This window comes from Gracilinanus agilis, chromosome 5, assembly GCF_016433145.1.
Source record: "Gracilinanus agilis isolate LMUSP501 chromosome 5, AgileGrace, whole genome shotgun sequence".
In the NCBI taxonomy this organism is placed as follows: Eukaryota; Metazoa; Chordata; class Mammalia; order Didelphimorphia; family Didelphidae; genus Gracilinanus; species Gracilinanus agilis.
In genome coordinates this window covers 31,154,859-31,177,155 of record NC_058134.1, presented here as the reverse complement: position 1 = coordinate 31,177,155, position 22,297 = coordinate 31,154,859, and the positions used below count along the sequence as shown (strand labels likewise).

Sequence of the window (22,297 nt, the reverse complement as noted above, 5' to 3'; positions counted from 1 at the left end):
CAGCCTAGACTCTGCAGTCCCACTTGCAGCGCCATCCTCCAAACACCAGCTCTCCTGGGCCTTCCTTGGCCTCTCCGTGGTCACTAGAGCTTTGGCAAGCCCCGATGCTGTGCCAGGCCCGGGCCAAGGACTGGGGATCCAGGGAGAGGCAGACCTTAGTCCCTGCTCCCAAGAAGCGATCTGGGCAGTGGGGAAATGGGCATCTGTGGAGCACTTACACACACTTTGCAGACATCTCATTTGGTCCTCAAAACAACCCCCTGAAAGGTAGACGCTGTGATCCCATTTTACAGCTGAGGAAACTGACTCAAGCATTTAAGTAGCTCCAAGGCAGCTGGGGGGCACAGTAGATGGAACACTGGCCTGGGGTCAGGAAAAGCCAGGTTCGAATTTAACCTTGAATATTTACTCTGGCCCTAGGCTTGGAGTAGGTGCTTAGTTAATGCTTATTGATTGAATACTTGATTCCTGGGTCCAACAATGTATCTTTTAAATATGTGCTTTTTAGTTTTTCTACTTATGAATAAGACTTTTTCAAAAAGAACACTTTTTATAAAGAATAGAAAATAAACTGCTAGCATCCATGGCCAGTATCAGTTTTTGTTAATTTGGGAAAATCAGCTCCTGGTATAGATTCACATTGAATCCAAATAGTCATTTACGTCAGCATTTCCAAGTTCTAGTCTGGCTACAGACTCTAATTTACAGTCATTTTACATCACTGATGCCTCATACACAGGAGGGAAATAGCAGGGTATATAGAGTTTGCAGGGAGCCCCCTGTGGATAAATAAACCTTGAAAAACTGGTGTTAGCTAATCTACCTTCTCTGGATTTAGAAAGAGGGAAGAGAGATGTCTGAGTAACAGTGAGTTACTCTGGGCTCCCGTGTAGAAATCTGGAATCTGGGGACTTCCCCAAAATCACATAAACGAGGCTAAAAATATAGAGGCGTTATGGCAAAGGAGTCACCCAAGAACCAGGGACTTGAGGAGGTCTCGATTAGATTAGGGGCTGTGGCGGGGAATAAAGATTCATGGCTAAGAGAGCTAAGCATGCAGAAAGAACATAAATCAGGGAGCACGAGTAGAACGAAGGGGCATGTTAGTGGAGGGAATTTAAGAGGTTTACAAGAAAAGAGCTCTTGATTCCACAAGGCCCTGATAGAAAGAAGTGGGAAGCCTCCATCTCAGTTACTCACCTTGACGGATGATTATTTTAAGGTCGGTGTCTTAGCTGATATTATATGAGTCATTTCGCTACTTTGTCAATTCTTGAGAAATGGAAAATCAACATTCTGTGCAGAGCATTTGTTCCTATGCCTGCCTGTGTGGTTCTTTGATCAGCTATCCAAGGATGACAGCTTTTAGTCAATTCCCAGTTGGACTGGCCACAATTTTTATTTGTGACCAAGTTGTAACAAGAAATATTTGTATTTATTAATTAAATGGGAGGATGACCCAGTTTTGCATAACAGCCTCTTTTAAAGAAAGATTTTCCAAGAAACAGGCAGTGGGGGGTGGAAACCTGGACCCTTATGGAACCATAAATTAAAAGCTTGGGTGGATGTGACTAAAAGTTGTCGCACTTTCATGTTTGTTCCCCAAACTGCCCCAGCAGGATTAGCAACCTCTGTTGGGGTTCCAGTGTTGTCAGTAAGTGAGAGCATATGCAGAAAGTCACTAAGGACACAGGACATATTGATGGGGGATTTTTGTGCATTTATAAAGCTATTTCCATGTTTAGATCATGAATAAGCATGAAAAGCTGTAAAGCCACCCCCTGCTCACCATCCACGATTCCATGCAAGGTTTTATCCATTCCAGGAATGCAGTGGGGGCAGTCCTTGCTAGAATTGGGGGAATTAGAGAAGGCGGTCATAAAATGATAAGTCAGGCCAGTAAACAGGCAAACCCATTAGGACTTTATTCTAGTGTGTTGTGCCTCTCCAGGGAGTGGGAGCATCAGAAGGGAAAGGTGCCCCCATGTCTCAGGCGCTATGGGTGACATTGTGGGGAACTTCATTGGAAGGCTTAAGGGCAGAGCAGATAGGCAGTAAGTTTTATCAGGCAGCTACTCTGTGCTAGGCACTGTGCCAGGTGCTTTACAAACATCTCCAACAATCTCAAGAAGGTCATAAAGAGGAGGGATGGTGGCCAGTTATGCTCCTTCTCAGAGACTTTCTTTGGACCTAGGATACCTGGGTCTCTCCAGCTCTCTGTTCCCATCCCATGTTGGGGTACTCCTGCTACTGTGTCTCCTCCACACCAGGAGGTAATTTGATAAAGTCCTAAATAAGTCTTAAATTTAGGGAAGGATTGGCTTCTCATCTCTGCCACGGGCAGGGAAGGCACTGGAGATCAGCCAGAAAATTCGGAGGGTTAGAAAAGCTGGAAGGAAGGAGATTTCCAGAAAAGTTGCTCAGCCTCAAGGGAACAGCAAACCATGGAACTATTTTGGATAATTCCTGAAGATAACAACTGTGGTGACAGACCCAGCAGCCAGAAAAGTCCATCTATCATAAACCTTACTGCAAAGGTCTGAAGAAACAAGGCAAAACTGGAGGCATTTCAGTGAAGAAAACTGAGCTGTCTTAACCCTTAGTATTTATACTGTTTTGTGGGGGAAAGCCTTCATTCATCATGACTGTCAACAAGATCTTTTCTCCAGCTAACAGCTCCAATCCTTCTTTGAGTATGCAGAACTAAGAGACGCCAAAAAGATGCTTTTTTATCAAGCAACATTTCAGTATCTTCCTTAATTCTGGATCATCTCCCCTTCCTTTCTTGGTTTGTTTTTGGTTCACATGAATGGGATTTCATCAGTCTAGGGAACTTCTGGTATAGAAAATCTCTCCCCTGAAATACCTCCTCATTTACTCTGGTTTGTCCATGAGGCCTGCCTTCAGCATTGAGAGATTAAGCAACTTGTCCATGGACACACAACTAATAGGTCTTGAAGGCAAAAATTGAACCCAGGTCTTCCTGACTCCACAACAGACCCTTTCCCCATAATGCCATGATACCTGTCTCCATCACAGTAATTTTTATTAGACTTAGTCCTAAAATAGTCCACTTCAAACATTTTGTGCCACCCTCATTTTGGCTCCATCCCTTCTTATTAAAATAGCACTCTGGTTGTCCATTGACTGGGTTTTTTGTTGTTTTGCTTCTGGACTTTTTTCACTTGAAAATATGAAAATTCTTAATAGACTTGCTTCTTCCAATGATGAATAGAAAAGCTGATGTGGGAGAAAGAAAAGATGATTTCCCTATATTAATGAAAAGTTATGGTGCAGCTTCAAGTTCCCTCATTACTTACCTGTAGAAAGAGGAAAGGCCAGAGGAAAAGTTACTCCTCTTCTGTTTTTGAACAATTATAGGATTTAGTTTGCTGTTATTTTTCCCCGTCTCTTTCCTCCCATGGCCTAGAGAATAGCCTTGAACTTTCTTTGACCCAGAGGACTCCTGGCACTCACATGATTAGGCGGTGAATCCAGCAGCTGTCATCTGTTATCTCTGAACATTTCCCCCAGATTAGTGATTTTTCTTTCGATTTCTTCTTCACTAATGCAGTTACTTGAATTCACATAATCCTTATGGGACTGATTCATCCTGGGAGGCTTTTGAAAGAAAAGTAGAGGAAAAATCATACTCATTTGCAATAATTGCTGGGAAAGTCAAAGTGATTCAGTAAAAAGTGTGAATAATAGGATATTCTTAAGAAAACAAAATTTCATTACTTCCAAGTATACACTGTAACATAATAGCCAAGGGTTTCTGAGTAGAAGACCTCTTGGGTCTACTTTAGTAAGACTATGGCAATGATTTCTCACTATCCATTGTTTGTGTGCAAATGATCATTTCTAACTGAATATTGCATTGGTGGTCTTATGGACACAGTTAATTTATTCAGCAGACTGAATTAATATAATTTTAATATAATATAAAACTTTGATATAGTTTATTGTCAGATTTAGGATGAATTCTGAATTTGTGGGTCAGAATTGATGGTTTTGTTTCTAGTCTGGTCCTGTGATTTCCTTGGTGCAGGGTACTCATGATGAGTAAATTCATTCCACCAGTGCCAGCCTATACTTGTTCCACGGCTTAAAGTTGCCTACTGCATCAAGAGGTTGTGACTTGCCCTGCATCATTCCACTATGACCTATTAGCAGCAGTATTGAAAGCAGGGCTGGGAGACTCCAAAAGCCAGGCTTCTATCTTCAAGACCACCTTGCCTCTCCTATATGTAGTGAATGCTTAAAAACAGTTTGCAAAATTGAATTGACTAGTAGGAATTTCTGCTATAGCCAGGCTGTGAAACTTGGTTTTTTTTTTTTAAGAGGATCAGATTTAGAGCAAGAAGGAACCTTGGAAGGAAGCCATCTAACGTAACCTCATTTCATAGATGAGAAACCTGAGACCCCAAAAGATCAGATGACTTGTTCAAAGTCACACAAGTGCAAAGCATCAGAGGCAAGACATTCAAATCCAGGCAACTTAAAAATCAGATATTTGAAATTAATTTTACTTGTTTGATCCAAATTCTAGGCAGAAGTTGTATAGAATGTGAGCTTCAGAAAAGGAACTATGAGATCACTGTGTTACAAAATCACAGAATTTCAGAGTTGGAAGATACCTCAGTGGCCCTCTAGTCTTACCCATAGAACAATGAATCCCTATAACACACCCAACCAGTCTCTTGAAATGCTAAAATTCTGTGATTCTGGTTAGCTAGCTTTTGTTCAAAGACCCTCATTGAAAATCCCCTCATTTTACAAATTAGAAAACTGAGACTGAAGTCAAATTTATAATACAAGTCATTTCCAGTTGAAAAATGGTAAAAGGATATGAACAAGTAGTTTTCAGATGAAGAAACCCAAACTATTAATAATCATATGAAAATATGTTCTAAATCACTCTTAATTAGAGAAGTACAAATTAAAACCACTCTGAGGTACCATCTCATATCTATCAGATTGGCCAATATAACAGTAAAGGAAATTGATACATTTTGGAGGGAATGTGGCAAAATTGGGATACTACTGCATTGTTGATGGAGTTGTGAACTGATCCAACCATTCTGGAGGGCAATTCGGAACTATACCCAAAGGGTTATAAAATTGTGCGTATCCTTTGATCCTATAATACTGCTACTGAGTCTGTATAAAAAAGAATTTATAGAAAAAGGGGAAAGGACCTACTTGTACAAAAATATAGCAGTTTTTTGTGGTGGCAAAGAATTTGAAATTATGGGGATGTCCAATAATTGGGGAATGGCTGAACAGATTGTGGTATGTGTTGATGATGAAATACTATTTGCTATAAGGAATGATAATAAGCAGGATGATTTCAGAAAAAGCTGGAAGGATCTTCTTGAACTGATGCAGAGCAAAATAATCAGAACTGGGAGAACATTGTACACAGTAACAACAATATTGTGGAAAGATTAACTGAAAGACTTAGCTACTCTCAGCAATGTAATGATCTGGGACAGTTCTGAAAGACTTTAGACAAATGATATTATACTCTCATCTACCTCCAGAGAAAGAACTGCTAGAGTCAGATAGAGACCAAAGCATACTATCTTTCATATTAATTTATTTGGTTTTATTTGGGGGTTTTAGTTTTATATGAGTATTCTCTCACAACAATGACCAATATGGAAGTATGGTTTTATATGATAATGCTTAACATCTCCGGGGCGGGGGGGGGGGTGCAATTTGGATTTTATGTCAGAAAACACATGTTGAAAATGGTTATTACATGTAACTAGGAAAATAAAATATCTTTGAATAAAGAGATTAAACAATTTTTTTAAAAAAAGATACTGATCTACACCTAGTTTCTGCCAGACTGCTTTCCAATTTTTCCAACAATTTTTGCCAAACAGTGAATGCTTATCCCAAAAGCGTGGATCTTTACTTTGGTCAAACCCAAGGTTACTATCATCTTTTACTACTGTTTGTTATATATCTGTTCTGTTCTACCGATGTGCTTTCTCTTTCTTAGCCAGTGCCAGAGAGTTTTGATAATTATTGCTTTATGTTCTTGCCATTGCCCCAGCCTGTCACCCTATGAGAATTGAATGTCTTTTTCACTTTTCATCTGGCTATGTAGAGCTAGTGTGTAGTTTCTTGAGAGAAAGTTACAATCCTGTGAATATTTGAAGAATGAATGAAACAATCCCATGCCGAGTCCCTGGAGCCCTTTAGAAGCTGCAGCTAACAAATTATGTTCTTTATTTCTATTTCCCCCTTCTCTATGCCCTCCTGAACCTCTGTCTTTGCCTAGGGAGTAAGTTGCTGAGTATTAGCCTTCATTGTCATTCTTCTTCTGGGCAAAAAATCACTGAAGAACAAGTTAGACTAATGATTCTAGTACATCTATTCTAATTTATCTTTCTCATTTCTCTCTCCATATTTTTCCATGCTTCAGGAGTCTCCTGGAGTTTAGTATATCCTCTAAGTGTTGGGTCATTATTCATGGCCTTCACATCTGCAGATCTCACATAGGAGGTCAAGAACTATAATCAAGGAGTCCCTTTGATCTACTTGCAGGTCTACCTTGTTACTCAATAGGTATGGTTCTGGAAAGTAGATAAATTGCATCTCAGTAAGTGGGTTCATATTTTAAATACATGAAAAAAGTGTGCACTAAGTCCTCTTTTATAAGGTAAATAAGCCCTCCCTACATTCTTTTTTCCTTAAACGCCAGTTTTCTTCTGTTGGGCTTTTAGGCATTGATTCGTTATAAACAGATGGTTATCCAAGTCTTCGTGTAAGAGCTTTGGGTTCAGGACACATTTTTATATAGAAATGCCAACATGCCTGGTAGCCAGATCCTTGGAGTGCCCCACTCAAACCCCATTTAGTCCTTACATTTACCTGAGATGTCCTCCATACAAACTCTTGAATGATTGTCAGTAATGTCCTCACGGCCCATGGCAGAACAGCCCAGCACATATTCTGCAGGTCCTGCTAAGCCAGAAAGTCTTCAGGTATGGGCAGGATGCTGCCATCCAAGGTCCAGCCTGTCTAGGTCTGGAAATGCTCATCACCCCAAACTTAGACCCTTCCTCCAGGCGTTTGCTTATTTTTGCCTCAATGCCTGGACAGGGACCTGACCCAGTGAAATCGCCAAGCCTTTGGAATAAGTTCCTAAAGTACATCTGACAATTTAGGAGCCACTTCCCATGGTGGCATTCCTAAGGGAAAGGCATCCAGCCTTGCACCGTGGCATGTTGGCAATAGATCCTACCTATCCCTGATGCACCCATACGCAGAGGGAACAAAGAGTTCTGCTGGCATGGGGGGCAGAGGCGAGGAGGATGGAGCGCCTCACATCGTTTGTCTTTCTTTCCCCAGTGCCCAGCACAAAACTTGGCACGTACGAGATAATGAAGTAGTGATTGTTGTTGAACTGGAAGCTTCAAAGGATTACGGTTTGAGGGTGTCAGGAGAGAATGCAGAGGCTGAGGAATAAGGGGGCCAGGGAGAAGTGGCACGGACAGAGTTTGTTGTTCTTCTCCCTCCTCGGCCTACTATTAAATCCACTGTCAAAGTTTCCAACCCCGTACTGTGGAAACCAGCAGTGAATACCAAGATGAGAGCAAGATAGGATTTCCCCGTCCCCTTTCATACCTCTCTCCTTCCTTCCCATCCTCCTATTCTCTTACTTTAACTGAGGTTGGGAGAGGGGAAGGAAGACTCTGGGCCTCTTCCTTTATGTTTGCTTGTTGTTCGTTTATTTTTAGCAAACAAAAAAATTTAACTGTATCATTGAAAACATCTAAATTATAACACAGCCTTAGTGGGATACCGGAGTGCTATCCCACCGGCTTTGTGGCTTACTCCTAATATTCTTCTTCCCCTTCTAATGCTTCCTAGAATCCTAACATCATGTGGCGGATAGAGCTAGAAAGGAATCTGAAAACCATCTAGCCTTTATTTTGCAAGTAAGGAAACTGAGGCCCAGGGAAAATGGTCACACAAGTTGTGTTTAGCTGAGCCAAGATTTGAACTCAGGTATTCCGTCTCTGGGTGCAATGTCTTTTCCACCAAAAATCAGAATTTACTCTTAGAGGATGGCACCATAGATTGTCAGTGTTTAGTATTCTCTATTGTCTTCTTCCTAAAGATCCTGTTTCCTGAGGATCATCTAAAGGCAACTAGTGGCCCAAAGTGCTCCATCCATCCCTCCTCCCATGCTTTCCCTTGGGTAGACCTAAGAGCTGCCGCTCTGGTCTTGGCCCCCGGGAAGGAGCTGAAAGTACTGTTTTTGGTATCAGAAGACCCAAGTTACTACCTGTGTGACACTGGGCAGGCCCCAGAATATCTAAGACTTGATTATCCCACAACCTAAACAAACTGACCGTGCAGCTCCCCCTAGCCTTGGGGAACCCAGGCACGTGACTAGTACCTATTGGCCCATTCATTCCCCCTTGCTGCTGCTACTAGGATGAGGAGAGAAGTGAAGACAAAAAGCCTGGAAGGATGGAGAGATCCCAAGCAATAAAGAGCGCTACAGCTTCCAGGGTAGGAAAAAAGGGAATATAATAGCAACAGGAACAGGGAAGCAGCAGGATACATAATCACATTTATTAATTAACCATATTCATTAACATAATACAGGTATAGCGATAGAGTAGAACAGAAACAGTAACAGGCAGGCAGTGGAGGCTACCTTAGGTAGGGACCCTTAGCTCGGGGATCCGTTGACATGTCGATTTTCCTCTCTGTTATAACTGCTTTGGAGGACACCCTGGTGTGAAGATCTCGTGGCTCCCTAAGCCTGGGGCTGCCTGGCCTTGGCTGAGGATCGCCTTTTGTTCCTCCGGGATGCCATGATGCCTGCAAAGAGCCGCAGGTCTTCTGTGCATTCTTGTTCGTGTGGTTTGTTAGCATGGCTTAGGGGCGACTCCCCGCTGCCCCCCAAAACTCTGTGGTGTTTAGTTTGTTTTAATGAGTCATTGTTGTCTGCCCGAGCCTTCCTGGCGTCCTCTCTAGGGAGGACTGAAGATGACCGGATCATGGCCGGACAGACAGAAATCCCATTCCTTCGTCGCTCAGTGCCCCAGCAGGGATAGTCAGCCGTGCAGGTGTTGGGTGTTCCTAGTCTCCAGCTTTCTCGTTGTGCCTTCTGGGTGGGTGGGTGTGACTGTTTGGATAGCCAAGGAGCCAGGAAGCAGGAAGGAGGGTTGTCGTGTTGGTCCTAAAGCTGCGGCGTGCTCCGTTTTGTTTCCACTTAGGGCTTGGCTCTCTCTGTGGACTCAAGTCCAGTTTGGTGGGATTTAGCAAAGGAGATCTGTCAAGCGATCCATCTCAGACAAGCTCGAAGCAAATTTAGCTCCAGTGACCTCAGCCATTAGTCATGGCTCTGCCCTGCTTCCGCTTGGCAATTTTCTGCTGCTTTTATTGCACCATAATTAATATAAACCCAGATATAGATCAGCTGTTGCTACAAATTTTCTGCCATAACATCTACTGTTCTCTCTGCAATGGGTTCCCTAAAATTTATTGTTTGTGTAGGGGATGGCATTAAATAGTCTTCTTATCTTAAATTGTCATAAAATTCCCTCTACGCTCTCTTTGGAGAAAATAGTTTTCTACTTCCCACATAAAGGGTTTAAGATTTACTTTCCTGTTGTAGGAAGAAAGATTTAGAGTCAAGAAGGGCCTTGGTTTGAATTTGGATAAATGTCCTTATCTGTAAAATGGAGGTAATAATGCTCGCACTACCTTCCACAACTGAGTTGTGCTTTGTAAACCCACTAGAAGGTGAACCCCTTAAGGGCAGGAGCTGCCCAGAACAATGGCTTAATAGCGTTATAGCAGTGCACCAAGTTTAAGGTCCCACATCCATAAATGGGAGTTACCAGTAGCCATGGGATCCTCAGGGTGACCTTACTCCCAGGGGCTGTCTGAGACAGGAAAAGAGGATTCAGTCCATCAGTCAGTCAGCAACACTTGGTGAAGCAGAAAGAAGGCACGATTTGGTGCAGACGTTTGGGGTTCTCTTCTTCCCTCTGCAATGACATGTCCCCCTTGAGCACATTAAATACCCATTTCTGGACTGTGCTCTCTTCATCAGAGAAATGGAGGCATTGGACCTACGATCCTGTCTACGAGCATTCATTAAATAGGAACTGTGCGAAGCACTGTGCTGGCATCTGGGGATGGGATGATGGTCATTAGAAGGCTGTCCCAGCTCTGATAACGTGATAATGTGCTGTTTTTCTGTAGTGCCCACTGACCCTTTTGGAGAGCTCGTTAGCCTTTATCGCCTGTCAAATATGGCATTTATGTACATTTGCTTTCTGTCCTCTTATCACGAAATTAATTGGGGGCAGATCCTTTTCAATATTGTTGTTAATAGCTTTTAAATGTTTCAGACTGGCAGACATTTGTAAAGTCCAGCATGTGACCCAGAGGAATGTGTGTGACTAGAAGGACTTCAGTGTCTAACCGGCGTGTCAGTTGAGGAGGCAGCTCCAGACTGGGTTCTGTCCCTTACAGAGCTGGCTGGACAGGCTGGGCGCTGTGCTCAGACCCAGGGAGGCCCATCGAGGCAGGAAAGAAAGCGTGTCCTCAGGGGCCTCCCATCTGGGCCAGGAAGGAAGCTCCTCTTGGGGAGAGAGCGTGGCCCAGTTCTTATGAAGGTACAGACCCAATTAGCACTGTCGTAACAACACTGGCCGGCTCTCTTCTGTGTATTCCTCCCTTTTTCAGGCACTCACACCACTACCTTCAGGTCAGTCCACCGTGGCCCATGGACTCGGAATTACTGAAGGAGACGTACGTAGACTTTAAATGACTTTGGGGCAGTTCCAAGAGAAATGAAGACTGCAGGGGTGACGGCCAAGCAGAGCCCAGATAGATGTTCATGTCCCATGTAGAGCTGCAGGCCTGGGGACGGCCAGAGGGGTGCTGAGAGGCCAGCCCAGCTCTCCAGAAGGATGTCCGGCGAGTGTGTCTCCGGACAGCGTTTCTGCGCACGTTTCTGCAGGAGACCTCGTGGGCTCTCCTCCTGGTGCTCCGTTTGTTTGCCTGCTGTCTGTCTCCCCGTCCCAGGGGACGCTAGCCTGGGTAGAACCCTGCGTTGGAGAAGCTTCCTGGGGCCCCGTCGGCATCTGCTCTCAAGAGGGCGAGCTTCAAGGATGCCCTTCAGAGGCAGAGGTTTCCCCCTCAGGAGGGGCAGGGCCTCCCCTCGCGCCGTCTCTTGGCTCCTGCCTCTCCTGGTGGGTCACACGGCCATAACTGGCAGAGCGGGATTTAGACCCAGGCGGGCCACCTCCACATTCTGTGCACGTCTGAGAGGGTGACCCGGGCCGCAGCTCTCCGTCTGCCAGCCGGTCTGTTCATCCGTCCAGGATCCAGGCTGCTGCGAATGTGGGAGGGAAGGTCAGACGGCAGCCTGGACGCAGCTCGAGAGAGACGTGGCTGGGGCAGAGGAAGGCCAACTCCCCCTCCTACTTCTGGCCATTCCCTGCTTCTCATTAGAGCATAGAAAAAAGGAAATGTCGCCTTTAGACTCTTCGGTTGAGGAGCAAAAAATGACTCAATCCACACATTTGTTTGAATCTGCCAGCCATGCCTGGTGCTGGGGATGGACAGATGGAAGAAAAACTGCCCTCCCCCCTCCCCACCCCAGGAGCTGACTGGAGGGAATTGCCAAGACACAGACTGAAATGGGTGGAAGCACTACCAGCAGGTACAGCAAAGGTGCTGCGGATACCACAAGGGCCCGGCACCCATTAGATCAACAATAAAAATATTCAAAAGATTTTAAAAGTCATATTTATGGACCCACAAGGGGCTCAGTGGATTGAGAGCCAGGCCTAGAGACAAGAGGTCCTGGATTCAAGTCTGGCCTCAGACACTTCTTGCTGTGTGACCCTGGGCAAGTTACTTAACTCCTACTGCCCAGCTCTGACCGCTCTTCTGTCTGAGAGCCTAGATACAGTATTGACGCCAAGATGGAATGAAGGGTTTAAGAAAAAGTTAATATTTACATAATGTCCTGTGAAATCTAGATAGATATATAGACTCTCATCTGATCCTTGCAAACACTCAGCCAAACAGAGATAAGGGGTGTCCTCAGCCCCTTTGCCCGTGGGGAATGTGAGGCCCGTGTGGCTAAACTGGGCTTTCCAGGCTGCTTCTGCCATCATGGCACACCAGCACAGAGTGGTTCAGCCATCTCGGACCTGAGCCTCAGACAATGGCGTGGGGCAAAGGGGATCCTCTGTAAGGATGTAGGCCTTCCCCGGCCTGTTTCTCCCCTGCCCTCCCCTCTTCCATTTCCTGCCTCTCGCCCTCGACACAGCTGGTCCCCCCTTCCCTTCGCTTTCCTCCTCTCCCATCCCCTCTCCTCCCCCCCAAAATAACTTCCTCTCAGCCCATTTTTTGTGCCAGAGTCTCCCAAAGCATCTCTTCTGTGCCCGCTAACATGCGTGCCCCGGACAGATGGTTCTGAAATGATCCACTCTCAGAGGGCAGCCGCTGCCCTGCACTTCTGAAGATTGGGAGCTTGAGAGTTTGACAGTTCGTTTGGGATGACTTTTATCACTGAAAAATACTTTGTCCCCCCAAATTGTTCTTATAAAAAAGAAATAAATGAAAGCGCTCGAGCTAGGAACTGTTTAAAACAGAAACGTCATTCCGTTCTGGTCTGTCTCCGAGCGGACGACATGGCATTTCTGTTCGGTTTGAAGTTCTCCTTTTTGGTCCTTTCGCAGTCTAACGTCTAACAGATTCTTTACACGGTGTGCAAATGTGGCTGGTGCACATCGAGACGTCCACAAAGGAGTCCTGGGTGGCTGTGAGGGCAGAGGAGCGAGATGAGTCCTGGAGGGCCTGGGAGGGAAGAGAGCCCGGAGCCAGGAGGCAGCACGTGCTGAGAATTCCCCCATTTTAGACGAGGACGACCACGCTAAGGATCCTCCAGCCCCGGGTGTGCGCCCGGCAGAGCTCTCATGGGCAGCCCCGAGATGGGATGCTGTTATCTGCACTTAGCAGATGAGGAGACGACGGCCTGTCCGAGGTTACAAGTCGGAGGCGACCTAACTCGGTTCCAGTTCAGTTTAATTCATCGTTTGATTTGGGGGTCCTTCTTTTCCTCGGGGCTCCTCTCTGTAGAGCCGCTCCTCCCACACGCACTGCCCCCTGGTCCTTTTCCGGGGCTTTGGGAGGTTTAAATGCACGTTTCTTGGGCGGTTCAGGCGGTGTTGGGCCGGGTTTCCTGGCCTCAGCAGGCCGGGCCACAGAGCCCTTGTTCTCCAGCGTCCACTCCTCCTCTGCTATACAGAGAGTCTGAAAGCAGAGCGAAGCTTGTACCGGTGGGGTCCACCTAGGCCCCAGGAGGTTCCAACCTGGAAGGAAGCTGGCCGGACCTCTTGGTTGGGGGACACACGTTCCCCCAGAGACTGTGCACAGGAAGCGCGTCCTCTGGACAAGGAGGAACTCTTGGGCCTCGCCTCGCCTCAGAAGTCTCCTCTTCTTTTCCCCACCCCCAAGCGAGCTTAATTGCCTGATTTGCCAGCCACCACCCAAATTAAAGTATCGCATTAGCAGAGGATGGTGAGGGAAGAAGGGGGTCCCCTCCACATGAGCCCACCACACCCCCTAGAAGTGATGGACAGGTACGTCAGAAATCGATGAAGAGCAGACAAAAGAAGTAAAAGCACAACGTGGTGGGGCCATTGATTGGGTCCTACATGGAGCACTCCTGAAATAATTTGTGCTCCTTCATGATGCTCTCGAGCCATCCAGGAAAATTAAAGTATGCTCTCCTGCCCGCTTCTCCGTGTTCAAGAGAGCAGGAGGAGAGAGACTCCTTTTATCTGCAAGTTGTGGTTCACTTGTTTTCCAGTCATGTCCGGCTCTTCGTGATCCTGATGGCAGTTTTCTCAGCAGATATACTGGAGTGGTTGGCCATTTCCTTCTCCACCTCATTTAACAGATGAGGAAACAGAGGTAAACGGGGTGAAGTGACTTGCCCAGGGTCACCCAGCTAGGAAGTATGTGAGGCCAGATTTAAATTCCGGTCCTCCTGATTGTGGGGCAAACACTCTGTCCGCTACACCATCTTGCTGCCTTGGGTGAGATCCATGTCCAGGAACACTGGCCGAATTCTGAATTTGTTTAGATTTTTAACCAGGGGAAGAAAGCCAAAGACTTCTCTTTCCTCATGAATGCTGAGGAAGAGAGCCACCATTTCTGTCGCTGTGGTTTTTCCTGATTTCTCCTGATATTTTGTGGGTAGTTTTCGCAGGGACTGGCCTGTTCAGTATTTCACATTTCTGGTCGGGGTGGCATTGAATTGAAAAGAAACTTTGCTTTTGACTGGTTTGGGCATCTGTGCCCCACGTCTGGCTGATCTCATTGGATTTTCTTGACATAAAGGCAGCTTCCAAATGTACCTCTGGTCCCTCCAGTGTTTTCCAAGCCTCGCTGGCCCTTTCCCTGGAGCCTATTGGGATTTCCTTTCTCAAACTAAAAGATTTTTTTGCCTGTTTTCCTGAGAAAACACTCTTGTTTTATGACTAATCACTGCCTTGCCTCATCCTCTGCTCTTAAGTAAATGTACAGCAACACCAGAAATCACATCAGAGAGTAGACGTGGTGATAAGATTCAGGATGGAAGGAAAATTAATTCCCCTTTTCTTCGAGGGGTTATAATAATGTTAAGAAGGATTGTTTCAGTTCGTCTCCACTGTCAATGGGCTCATTCCCACCTCAGCATGGGATTCTGGCAGTGGGGCTGCCCAGAAACAGAGAACCCTTTCATGAATTATCCTGCGTGTAATGTGCCTCCAGAGAAGAGCTAATCCTCCGTCTCTCTGGTGGGCGTTCTGGCAAGGAGCTGGAAGAGCTAGTCACTGGAGAGGCTTCATTTCTGGGTTTAAAAGCGTGCCTGTGTGGTGGTCGGGGTTCGTGTTTCCTAGAGAAGCAGGCACTGACCAGAGGGGAGGACAACAGGAATTCCATGCAAAGGCCCGAGTGACCGGAAGGACACTCTTCTGGGCCCTCTAAGGAGCCTTCCGTTCTCTTCAGCGCCAGAGGCCCAGAGGGGCTTATGAAGCATAAGCGTGCCCTGCCTGGTGTGCCCCTCCCGGAAGGTCTCTTTGCACCAGGAATTCTGGTTCTCATGGAATGGAGCTCTCCCAAGCTCTGCTGAATGTTCTAATGGCCAGTGAGGAGGGGAGAGGGAGACAAGGGCCATCCTCCCGCCATACCAGATACAGCCAGGTTGGGCCCTGAGTGACTGCCACGCTTCCAGCTGGGGCAAGAGAAAAGGACCCCATCTCCCTCGATGCTCACCTCCCCCCCCACTCACCCCATAAAAAGCTGATCTTTTGGCTGCCTGGTAAAGCCTTCTCAGGATAATATTTTTAAATGCATAAAATAAAATCCATACACTTACAAAGGAAACTAATTATATTGAAGTATCAAAATATTTTTAAAAAAACAAAAAAAGTTGTAAATGCCGTGTCTGAAATCCCTGCATGAAGGCAGTCTTTTTATTTGAATGTCTTTGGGTAAAAGTCATTCACGGTATTTCTTTCTTGGTAATACTTGAGCAAAAAAGGATAGGATGTTGCTTTTGGGGATGTCCTGGTCTCAGCCCTTCAGAAACAAATCAGAGGGACCCTGAGCAGCGCCCCAGGAGAAGGCCATGGCAGGGTTCAGCGCCGGTCCTCGGCAGGACGATGGCGGAGTGCTGAGAGGTAAAAGCCTCGTCCCCGCCGGAGTCTCTGACCCTGACCCAGGGGTTTCGGTGAATCTGGCATCTGGGGGGGGTCTGACCAGCAGCCTCCACAGGGCTTCATTTCTGCAGGACGAGGCGCCTCTTCTCGGAAGGGCCAGGATGTGTCCGTAAGTCAGGCGGTGGGAGATGGCGCAGAAGCCCTTCCCCATGGTTGAAGGTCCCGGCAGGTCCCGCTTCCATCTCTCCACGGGTTTGCGCTCAGAGTTCTGCCAGTCCTTCTGGTGTGAAGCACAGACTCCTCTTGGCTGCTCGCCTCGTGCCAGGCGCCCCTCATTCCTCGTGGCTCCTCCAGCCCTCCTTTCATCCGCACCCCGTTCTCCCAGACTCTCCCATTCCCTCCTCGTGCCTAAGTCTGTGGCCCTTCTTCGGCCCTCATCTTTCTTGGCTTCTCTGTACTAATCACCACTTTGGTCCACTTTTTCACCGGTAGGCAGCCGTCCTGCCTTCCCTGCAGAAGCAGAGAAACATGTTCTCAGTGTCGGCCCATCTCCCAGGGCAGCTCGGTGGTACAGTGGACAGGAAAACCTGAGTTCAAATCTGGCCTCACACACTCATTAGTTCTATGACCCTGGGCCAGTCACTTCACCCTCTTGGCCTCAGTTTCCCCATCTCTCAAATGAGCTGCAGGAGGAAATAGCCAACCCCTCCATCATCTCTGCCAAGAGACCCCCCAAACAGGCTCACAAACATTGAAACGACGGAAACAGCAGACCCCCAGCCTGTTTCACTGCCAGCACCACAAGTTCTGTGGACGGTTGTTCTTCCGTTGTTCGGAAGACGGATCCATCTCCATTAAGCCCTGCCCAGAACTTGCCTGGGACGTGGAAAAGAGGAGTTTGGATTCCGGGCTTTGGTAACTGAGGATGCCTTTGATCTCTTGGTGCGTTTTCTCATTTCTAACAAGAGAAAACACTATTTGGGGCTTCATATGGCAAGTGGAAAACCAAACCTCTTAGTGTAAATAGGACAAGCAAGCACTTCGCCGGAGATGGGAAAGGAAAACCTTTTTTTCGTGACTGTTATCTGTAGAAGCTGCAGGCTGTGGGCTTGCACTGACCAGGAGGTGTGTGCGACGCCGCTCCTGCAGGCCAGAATCGCCTCGTGTTTGGCTCGGTCGCCCCCAGAGAGAGAATTCAGAAAGACCCTGGGTTGAAGCGGAGCTCCGGAAAGTGTCTTCTTGGGCCGACGGAAGAACATTCCTCAGGAATATCGGACATGCTCGCGGGCCTGGGATGGAGGGAATCAAACATCTCTGATGGCGTCTTGGCGGGGTTTTCCACGAGTGTCTTTGGAGAGGGCAGTTTGTACAGAGAGCCTCCGGCCGGCCCTTTCTGTTGGCTGCCAGGACGGGTCTGAACAGAACAGCCGCTGAGGTCGGCCAGTGAGGACGCGGCCTCACTGCCTTTGGCTTTCTGACAGAGCCGGCCTGCCTGACGCGCTGCCTCCTCGCCTGCACGTGGATTATAGAGGTGCTTCTGACCATGCGTGTGTGTGTGTGTGTGTGTGTGTGTGTGTGTGTGTGTGTGCGCGCGCCAGGCTGGGGGGGATACACAACCGGAGGAGGACTCGCTCCTCTCAGCATTCGGACATTCCCAGGAGATCACAGACTCACCCTTCCAGAGGTCTTTGAGCAGAGGCTGGGGGGGGTGGCCTTGGAGCACGAGGATCTTTGGGGTACAGGGATCTTTGGGGCTGGGGATCTTGGGGTGCAGGGATCTTTGGGGTGCAGGGATCTTTGGGATACAGGGATCTTTGGGGCTGGGGATCTTAGTTAGGTCCCTCCTAAAATCATGGTTGTGGGAAGGGAATTTCCCTCCCCCTCATGTTGCTTTGTTTGACATCATCAATCAGTGACCAGGAGGCCAGTTACCACTGAGATGTGCAAGTAGGGAGACCCTCAGAGAAAGGAAGTTGAAACCTCTCTAGGGCCCCCCCCACCTCAGCCCCCCCCCAATTTTTCATTCAATATCTACTAAAAAGGAGGGAGTCTGGGTGGCGGCTGGGCCTCCGTTTCTGCGGTCCCTCCCTGGGCTGCCTGGGCTCCTGACCCCTGACCTCCGGCCTAATGCTTTCCACTCTGTTTGCCTTGCAGCGGACCCCCTGGTGGGCAGCATCGCCACTCAGTACATGACCAACAGAGCCGAACACGACCGGATGGCCCGGCAGTGGACCAAGAGATACGCGACCTAGGCACGTCCGGCAGCCTCGGGACGGACCTCTCCGCAAGCACATTCACCAAGTGCATCGATAGCCCCCCCTTCGTGCTCTTCTTTTTAGGACATTCTGAACCATTTTGTGACACTCGTTGTCCTGCCTTTCTTTTTCTTCTTTTTATTTTATTCCCCCTTTTCCCCCTCTGAGCAGGCGGGACGGGTTTGGGTTTGGGTTTGTTTTGGGGTTTGTTTTTTCCGTGCAGAGAATGTGGGCCGGTCCTAGTCTCGAGCTCTGTCCCGGAGCTCCGTGTCCGTGTGGTGGGTTTTCCTTTTGTGTGGTCTTTGGGCAGACGAGGCCAATGCAGAATTCTCTCGTTTCTACTTCAGTGTCGTGTTTAGGTTCCTTTTTGTACGGAAGTCTTTATCGGTGGGTGCATGCGACTGGGAACAAGTTTTGTATAAAGGCTTAATGCAAGCATCACTGTGCATTCCTGAGACTCTGTGGTCACCGGCCTGAACCAATGATCTGTATGGGATTGACCTAGCGCGCCTGTCCGGTCTCGGGGGGCTGCCCCGGGACGGCGGCGCCACGGACGTACACTTGTATTCTGAGAGCACTCAATAAACACTGTGGCGGATCCACGCACTTGGGCCCACGTGGCAGCCTGGCTTTGTGTCCGTGGTGTTGGGCTCCTCCCGGCCTTGAGTCTGCCCCAAGCCCCCATGGTGGCCCCTCGCCTTCCTCCCTCCCGCAGTCCCCCTGGGCTTCCTCCCCCAGCATCCTGGCTTTCTGTCCAGCACTGACCATCAGGCTACCTTTAGATCAGCCACTGGGGCGGGGGTGGGGGGGGAGCTCTGTCCTCCCAAGGAAGTATGTGGGTGTTGTCATTCGGAAAACAGAGCCACTATGGGGATCCCTCATGCGCGTTGTGCCCCGGGGCTGGGGGAAAGTCACTATTTCTGTCCTTCATTGCCAGGGAGGCAGTTTGGTTCAGTGGAGAATAGAAGCCTGGAGTTCAAGTCCTCCCCAGCCCCGGGAGCTGGGGGCACCCGCACACCTCCGCAGACCCCCGAGCATTTGGCACATCTTAGAGCTTTCTGTAAACGGGATGCTCGTTGCCACTTGAGTCTTCAGAGGCACCGTGAGGAGCCCTGCATCTACAGCTCCAAATTGGAAGGGCTCTTGTTTTCTGACAGGCCCTTCCTCCATGGCGCCAACTTTCATATCTAATATTAGAGACACATTTTTCCTTGAATTCAAAAAAGGGAGTTGATAAGCAAATATTTAAATATTGGAATTCCATTTTAATACTAAAAGGCCTGCATCATTCCTCATGTTCCTGGGCGGATCTTCCCTTCTTCTTTGGAAGGTCTTTTCTCCCCTTGAGAACACCAAAGTCTGACAAAAGGAGAAAGCAGAATTGAAATAGAGCACTTGATCCAAAAACTGTCCCCATTAGGACCAAGAGCAGCTGCGTGCTCAGACTCTCCTGATCCTCCCCTTCTGTGGACTTTCATCTCCCAGGTGTGCCCACAACAGCCATCCAAGGTCTCTGGGATGGGGGGGTGTCACAGGAGGCAATGGGGGTTCCTCTCTCTGAAACAAAATAAACAAGGATGGCTTCGAACCCCACGAGGGAAGCTCAGGAATCCCTGGAGAATCCATCAGGACATCCTCCTGGGCCAAGCCTTCCTTGTCCAGTCTTTGAGAAAAAGGCAGGCGCTAAAAGGCTGGCTTTGGTTCAATTCACCATTAATGCGTTAATTATTTATTTTTGCATTAAATAATTGTATTAAATGCCTCCTATGGGCCAGGCCCATCATGGACACCTAGGCAGCAAAAAGGATCCAGCACCAAGGCTGCGGTGAGGAAGACCCAAGTTCAAATGGCTAGCTGTGTGATGCTGGCGAGTCTCTTAACCTCTCTTTGCCTTAATCCACTGCAGGAAAAAATGGCAAACCTCTCCCGGCTCTTGGCCAGGCCGGGTGGAGGCTCCTTGTCCAGAGGAGCTGCCATTCTCTTGGAAGGCAACGACATAACAGACTGATGGTGGTTGTGACCCCATTTGGAGTTTTCTCGGCAGAGATGGTGGGGTGGTTTGCCATTCCTTTTCCAGCTCATTTGACAGACAGGGAAACTGAGGCCAGCAGGGTGAGTGCCTTGCCCAGGGTCACCCAGCTCGTGTCCGAGGCCAGCTTTGAACTCACAGATTGGAACACTATTAAAATGGAATTCCAGGATTTAAGTCCTCGCTTCTCCTGTCCCTTTCTGAGTGTGAGGGAAATAAATGGGTCTTGAATACTGGATGCCACTCTGATGCCACCGAGGAAGGGGACTTCGGAAGCCTCGCAGCCAGGCAGACGCCATCCTCAGAGGGAGCAGATCCAAAGCTTCTCCGAGAGGGAGGAAGCCTGCCACGGAACGGGGCGGCCCTTCCACGTCGAGTGCTAACGACGCGTCCAGCCCCGAGCTCGGGCCTCCAGGATGAGCTTTGTGGCAAACTGTTGAATTCCGTGTCTGGCCTCCCTGTCCTCTGCCCACACGACACACGTGAAGGACGGCCGCCGTCGTGCCTCCCACAGCCCCGCAGGGAAAGGCCGGCCTCGCTCTCCACTCGCTTCAGGTTTTCTGTCCGTCCGCAATAAGACGAGGCTAGACGGTCTCGCCGAGGCTCGCAGGACTCCCCAGCCAGGCAAGGAGGCTCTTCCCGGGGGGTGCCGGGAAGCAGAGGCGCTTCTGCGACCCTGCGGCAAACTCCATGCAGACTGGAATCCAAGCAGAGAGCGGCCGGCTTGCTCGGAACAACTCCACCTGTTTCCCTGGAGGAATGGAAGGAAACAAATTCAAAAGGGGGGGGGGGGGGGGGGGGGCCGGTGTCACCCCACAGACGAGTTAATTGCCTCTGGGGGACGCCTCTGTGCTGGATGCGGCCTGTACTAGGGTGCTCGGGGGTGTTCCGGGACATGTTGGCCCATGATCGGGGCGTCCTCAGGAAAAAAAAATCAAGCTTCGTGGGGGGCGCTGCCGTCAGAGGCGCGGGAGACCCGAAAGTAAACGCGCCGGTTTTCCGGGGACCCCAGACAGGCAGCGACAAAGCTTGTCGGGAGGGCCGTGGTCCGGCAGCAGCTTCGCGGCTTCCCGGGAATCGGGAATCGGGAATCCGTGCGCCTGGCGTGGGCGGGAGACAAACGAGAACTCTCAGGCGGAGGGAACGTGGAGGAGCCGCGGCGTGAGAAGCGGCGCTTTCAGGGTTTGCAAAGTCCTCTCCAGTATCCCCCGGAAGTCCGTGAAACAGCGATGGTCATTCCCCCGCCGTGGGCCAGGCTCCGTGCCGGGTGCTGGGGTACAAAGGACCAAAGAGGGGCTCACCGGAGAGGATCTGCGCAGGAAAGGCGCCAGCGTGGAGGGGGATCCGGGAAAGGCTCCCAGAAAGGCTGCCATGGTGGCAGGGACTCAAGAAAGCCAGAGAAGCCCCGAGGCAGAGGCGAGGGAGGAGATACCCGGCCAGCGAGGGCAGCCCCACAGCCAGGAGATGGGCCGACATTCAAGGGACAGGAGGGACCCCAGAACACATCAGGCTGAGCAAGGTGTAAGAAGACCGGAAATAGAGGAAGGGCTTTGAATGCCAAACAAAGGAGGTGAAGTTTATTTGATGAGGATGACATTGTCAGGCTTTATCTTTTGGAAAAAATCAATTTGACAAACTTCGTGGTGGATAGAATGGAGTGAGATAAATACTACGAACCCAACTTTACAGATGAAATAACTGAGGCAAACAGGTTAAGTGACTTTCCTAGGGTCACACAACCAGTCAGGGTCTGGGGCTGGATTCCATAGATCGCTGACTGCCTTCAGAGGATCCGGGCATTTTTGTCGTCACAGATAATTGGCGGGAAATAGGACGGGGCCAAGGAACAAGGACTCCTGGTTTCTCGCTTAGATCTCTTCCCCCACGAGCCTTGGTCGAGCTTGGTCAGCCGCTAAAAGCACCTCAATATTTGGCAAAGCACTAAATTGTTAACTGAACTATTTTTTTAGGTGCTTAAGTTCTGTTAAGTAATGAAACACTTCTTTTCCGTGGCTCTTCCCAGCCAGACCAATTTCCCTAAATCAGAGGAGTCATATTTTTGCTTGGCCTTGTTTAGGCGAATGGAGCTCCCCAGGGAACAAGCGCTGAGGGGAGGAGGGGGCACGGAGTCTCTGCAGGGCAGGTCGAAGAGGGAGCGAGCTAGAACAGCCCGGGAGAGCCAGAAAGAGACTGAATGCCGGGTTCAGAGAACGGCAAGTGCCCTGGCCTGGCTGCCGCACTCTTTTCCTGAAGGCGAGTGGTGGGCAGCAGGCCTGGGGGAGGGGAGCGGGAGCCAGGGCGGG

At 48.8% G+C, this 22,297-nt stretch overlaps 1 protein-coding gene across 1 annotated transcript in view; it reads left to right on the top strand.

Annotated features, from left to right (window-relative positions):
- LOC123249129 (ubiquitin-conjugating enzyme E2 E2) overlaps positions 1 to 18,576 on the top strand; it is a 334,090-nt gene extending 315,514 nt beyond the window's left edge. Inside the window, exon 5 of the mRNA XM_044678116.1 lies at positions 17,865 to 18,576. Within this exon, the coding sequence (XP_044534051.1) occupies positions 17,865 to 17,962 (98 nt within the window). The 3' untranslated portion in view covers positions 17,963 to 18,576. The remainder of the gene's footprint in view (positions 1 to 17,864) is intronic.
- The last annotated feature ends 3,721 nt before the right edge of the window (positions 18,577 to 22,297 follow it).